The sequence below is a fragment of the Mytilus trossulus genome, chromosome 4 (genome assembly GCF_036588685.1).
Source record: "Mytilus trossulus isolate FHL-02 chromosome 4, PNRI_Mtr1.1.1.hap1, whole genome shotgun sequence".
Taxonomy (NCBI): domain Eukaryota; kingdom Metazoa; phylum Mollusca; class Bivalvia; order Mytilida; family Mytilidae; genus Mytilus; species Mytilus trossulus.
In genome coordinates, this window is record NC_086376.1 from 8,931,676 (window position 1) to 8,937,675 (window position 6,000).

The following is a 6,000-nucleotide window of genomic DNA, read 5'->3' on the forward strand; positions in this document are numbered from 1 at the left end:
TATAAAGATTTGTTGGAGGTTTCTTGCAGAAGCGTATCACCAAAAAAGTAGTCAATACCTTTACGATGAGTTTAATATCAATTTATTGTTCAATTTCCAAGGCATATATTTTAACATGGGTATCAAAACAATGCAATGCTCAAGACAATAACTACATAGTACACTACATACCAAGCACACCTTTTAAATAACAAGTTCTTCTCACCACCATGCATGTTTATTTAAAATATGTAAAGTTTGTACATGGATTACTTCATTTTACTTTTCGCCAATAATATATATCAATGCTAGAAGCTTTAGCACAGAGATATGCATTGCCTTCATGACGCAGTAACTTTTATTCAATGTTACGATGCCACAGAACGAACATTGATCTTACAAAACATTGAACACTATTTAGAACTTTTTTCGGTAATATAGTTAATGAGAATTACTTTACGGGAAGTTCATATTTAAGTTTGTCCCAAAACCATTGATGTTCACTAGATTTTTCACCTATTGCTAAAACTTTCCTATCCTTTACACGAGATTTCCATGGTTCTTTTTGTACCATGTCCTCAGCTTCAGGATGATATTTAATGAATATAATTCTACCTTCATTAGGATTCAGCATTTCCGCCTGCTGACATTCAAAAACACTCCATTCATTTTCATCATATTTGTCTGATAGTATAATGATCACTCTTTTACTGCTTTCCATAGATCTGACAATCTGATCTGCCCTATCGTCGCCCAATGTCGCGTGAATGACCGGTATAAAGAGTTCTTGTTTCTTCTCCTCTAAACGTTTCTTTAGTTTTCGTATCACCCATTGTCGTATGTGTATATTTTCATCATCAAATGAGATGTAAGCATCGTACGATTTCACTTCGTCATCAATCTTGTATTTATCACTAGGATGGATTCTAAAAAACTTAAAAACGAGAACTTTTGTCTCATATGGACAACGTTTAGCCCAGACGATCCCTATCACGACCAGAATTAACAGAATACCAAAACCAACTGCCAAACCGATTTCAGTATCATAATTACAGTCCAGTAGACTTTCTGTAACGTCAATTATCTTATGGACATCTCCTTCTTTTGTTTGACATGTAACGGACTTATCCGGTTCTACTATAGAATCCAGTTCAAGCCATCCTTTCATCCATGTCATATTACAGTCACACATAAATGGATTGTTACTAATGGAAATGTATTTTATATTTTGAATAGAGTTTGGTAAAAACTTGAGATAATTGTTAGATATGTTCATAGACAAATTTGACTGCGTCATATTCTTGACAGTCTCTTGATCAATAAATACAAGTTTATTATTCGCTGCATTAAATTTCACGAGTTGGTCAATATATGGTCTTGGGTCTATTTTCCAAATATTGTTATTAGAAACGTCTAACATTATTGTTCTGTCTGGAATGTTTGGTAATTTCATTGGTAGCTTAATTAAGTTTCCATTCATACAATCTACTTGTAAAATTTTTGTTTCGGATATGTTTGTACACGTGCATCCAAATGAACAGTTTGCTACGTCACAGTTAAACTCGTTAAGGTCTACTGTAAGGATACGTTGTCCTCTTAGATTTGGCGGATTACTACATTTAACATTTGAAAGTTCCGATTTTGCATACCTGTAAAAAGATTTTTGAATCTTTGATACCAGATAATGCATATGGCAATCGCAAGTCCAGTTATTGTTTGTTATGTCCGCCTGATAGGTAACAAAGTCCCCAACGAAATCCCCACCAGTTTTCTGGTATCTTTTGATCCACTCATCGTCCCATCTGGTAAACTTATTGTATCTTAAATCAACATAGGTATGATAAGGTTCCTGCAGGTTATAAGTCCAGTTAAGTCGATTGGTAAATTCATTCACATCGTTATGACTAAGATCAAATTTTATGATAGAAGGTGGAATATACGGCCATGCTTCCATATATGTCATTTTATTGTATGAAAGGTCAACATGACGAAGTTTTTTTAGGTTGGTTCCAAACATGGACTCACCAATGGAATCTATTTCATTATTGGACAACACTAAGGTGACCAATGTGTCGCCAATAGGTTCAAAGACTTCAGATTCTAATGACTGGAGATGATTGTTATTCATGTTTAGTGTCTCCAGAACTTTTGTGTATTTAAAAGCATCCGGATTTATTGAGTTAATTTGATTATCATTCAAATTCAATGTTTTCAGTTGGTAAAACAAAGGAATATATTTTTGACTAAGTCCCGCATCATAGGATGCAAAAGAAGTTGCATTTATATGTGTAATTTGGTTTCCAGAAAGGTCAATACTGATAGCTTGTGGATTACAATTTGAGAACAATAACTCGTCGATTTCCGTTATACCTCTGTTGGACATATCAATATTGGTGACGGTTGAATCCGAACACTGACCTGACACAAAGGGTACTAGAAGGAGTAGTAGTGCAAACAAGGGTAGTTGATGCATATTTATTGTCTGTCACTATCCTTATATCTGTAACTATCGTTATGTCTCTTATTATCCTTATATGTGTAACTATCCTTATACCTGCTACTATCCTTATATATGTAACTATCCTTATATCTGTTATTATCCTTATATCTGTAAAAGAAAGAAATACACTTATTATACTTACAATTTCAAACACTTGTAAACGCAAAACTTAGAGTAATTAAAAATAAGAAAGTAATTAGTAATTAAATTCCACACCATTGCCATGATTACATAGACAAAAACCGTAAAATAATCGCAGAGTTACCCTTTTGTTTCTTATTTTACACATTCTTTAATGTGATTTTTTAATTCACTGTTCATGTAAAAGTGGAAACACAGATATGGTAACAAAAGTACTTTGAGCTATATCACAATTTGCATTCGCAGTTCCTTAATATCTTTACCTTAATTTAACGTATATCAAAAAAATATTGCTTAATTTTTACTTAACCGTTCATTATTTTTAGACCGTACAAAATATTTCTCACTAAATATTTCTGACAAAACGTAACTAATCAACCCTCTTTTTAAACTTTAAAAAACTATATTGTTTGATGAATAAATTACAAAATACTTGGATAGTGTATTTTTGCTGATTATGCCAGTTTTGCCTTCACTTAAGATGAGGGGCTTAAAGATTTTGAAGATTTGGTAAAAGTTAAAGGATGTCAAATAAACATAAATAATATAGTTACGCTACTGTTGTCAAGATATTAAAGATTGCATATTTTGGAGTTAATATTGATTGACTTATAGGATCTTTGCATTGGAACTAAACACATTATTTAAAAACCAGTTGTTGGCATGACACGGGTAATGTCCTTCTCATATATGTTATGATGGTATGATAATAAACCCCTCACGGGAATGATTGTACCTGATATTCATATGATGAAGAAGTGATCTTTCAATCAGTTTAATTGAAGTCTGGAGCTTGCATGTCATTTAACTGCTAGTAGTCTGATGTTATTTATCATTGTCAATTTATTTATTTTCTTTGGTTACATCTTCTGACATCAGACTCTGAGTTCTCTTGAACTGAATTTTAATGCTGCGTATTTTTATGCGTTTACTTTCTGCATTGGCTAGAGGTATAGGGGAGGGTTGATATCTCATAAACCCCGCCGTAATTTTGCGCCTGTTCCAAATCAGAAGCCTCTCGTCATTGTTAGTCTTGTATTATTTTTAACTTTAGTGTCTTGTGTACAATTTGGAGTTTAGTATGGGGTTCATTGTCACTGAACTAGTATATATCTATTTGTTTAGGGGCCAGCTGAAGGACGCCTCCAGGTGCGGGAATTTCTCGCTGCATTGAAGACCTGTTGGTGACCTTCTGCTGTTGTCTGCTCTATGATCGGGTTGTTGTCTCTTTGACACATTCCCAATTTCCATTCTCAATCTTATAAAACTTCACAAACAGCTCAAATACTCAATGACTATAATAAACAAATTGCAGAAATCGAATATTAGTTTATAAAAGAGGGACGAAAGATACAAAAGGAACAGTCAAACTCATAAATCTAAAACAACTTGACAACGCCCTGGCTAAAAATGAAAAAGACAAACAAACAAACAATAGTTCACATGACGCAACATAGAAAACTAAAGAAGAAACAACACGAACCCCACCAAAAACTAGGGGTGATCTCAGGTGCTCCGGAAGGGTAGGCAGATCCTGCTCCACATGTGGCATCCGTCGTGTTGCTTATGTGATATCAAATCCGGTAGATAGTCTAATTCGGTAGGTCAGATTCATGAAAGGGAAGGGGATTGTAGTTACGACGTAAGGAACATATCCGATATCATTTGTGAAACGGTTATTCCATAACGGTCAACCAACTCGTGATGGCGTCCGTAAAATTTACGAAGGGATGATTTAAACTCCACCATTTGGAACTCTTGGTTTAATAACTTCCTTGTGAGCAGCAACCCTCTATCAGGAAAATCATGATAGGAAATGCAAGCACGGGAATATCGTATCAATTGGGAGATATGTATACCTCGTATGCAGGTGCTGCTTGAATGTTGCTACTTAGAAATGAAAGTTCATAATTGGAAAGCTGAAATCATCTCTTTTGTCGTAAAATTTTGTTTTCAACCGACCCTCATTGTCAATTTCTAGATGCAAGTCAAGATATGAAGCCGACTAAACTGTACCTGTAGTATCCTTTATCTCTAGTTCAATGGGATAGATGCGTTCCACATAGTCACCAAATTTTGAATTATTTAGTGAAAGAACATCATCTATATAGCGGAAAGTAGAGTTAAAGGATATTGCTAAATTCTTATCTTTCTTCCTAAGAAGTTCCTGCATGAACTCAGCCTCACAAAAATAAAAAAATAAGGCGGCAAGTAGATGGGCACAGTTTGTTTCCAGTCTGTTGAAAAACACGTCCTCCGAACGTAACAAATATGTTGTCAATCAAAAAATCAAGCATCTTGATAATATTAGTTTCAGAAAATTTTTTGTTTGAATCAGAGTGATCCTTTACAAAGTAGGATTTATTCCTTCCTTATTGGCCATTCTTTTTTATGAAGCAAAGCAATACCAATTCTTTCAATTTGTCTTTAAGTTTGGAATGTCAAATGTTTCAATACTGTTACAAGATGAAAGAGAGTTAGATTGTATGAACTCTAAAAGATCTTTGGAATTTTTAAGTATCCATTAAACTGCGCTTGACATATTAACTTAATCGTTTTTATAAACGAAAGAACTAAATGGATTCAAAGAAACAGCTATAAGTTTTGACTGATTTTTTGCGCAATTATCGAATAGTTACCATAATTTTCGTAAGATATTTGTACATTTTTTTTTTCGAATTAAATTACCAACAGCAATATATGCCGTCTGTCTGTGTAAGCAAACCGTTCGCAAAATGTATTTGATATATTGTCAGTAAAGCTAGTAACCATCTTAATATTTCAGTCTCAATGAACTGTTTGTTCAAATAAGAAATTTGTTCAAACTATGATTTGTTTCTAATATCTTCAAACAAGGTTTTATTTACTTTTGACATTTGACTAATATATTTTTAATATGACAGTGGTTTATCATTCATTTGATGTGTTTGAGCTTTGGAGTTTGCTAGTTTATAAGGGACCTTACGATTTGGATGTTGCCTTTTTGTATGAAACTATGAAACTATGATTAGAAATAAAAAAATGATAACATTTATGTTTATGTTAAAAAGAGAAATGTTCATACAATTTTGCACTGGGAAAAGGACTTAAAGTAGGCTTTTACTTATCTTTGGTTCAATTAAGTGCCAACATCGTGAAAATTCATTTGACTTCATTGGTAATAAAGGTATCGTAAAACTATCAAAAAAAGAAAAAAAAAAAAAAAAAAAATACTGATCTCCCGGGAAAATTCAAAAAGGAAAATCAAAAATCAAAAGGCAAAATCAAAAGTCCAAACACATCAAACGAATGGATAACAACTGTCATATTCCTGACTTGGTACAGACATTTTCTAATGTTGAAAATGGTGGATTGAACCTGGTTTTATAGCTAGCTAAACC

The 6,000-nt window shown here is 33.3% G+C and overlaps 1 protein-coding gene across 1 annotated transcript; it reads right to left on the reverse strand.

Annotated features, from left to right (window-relative positions):
• Positions 1 to 75: 75 nt before the first annotated feature.
• Positions 76 to 2,584, reverse strand: LOC134714598 (protein slit-like). The gene has a single exon (XM_063575973.1). It carries the CDS (start codon positions 2,450 to 2,452, stop codon positions 431 to 433), a length of 2,022 nt encoding a protein of 673 aa, XP_063432043.1. The 5' UTR covers positions 2,453 to 2,584; the 3' UTR covers positions 76 to 430.
• Positions 2,585 to 6,000: the final 3,416 nt, after the last annotated feature.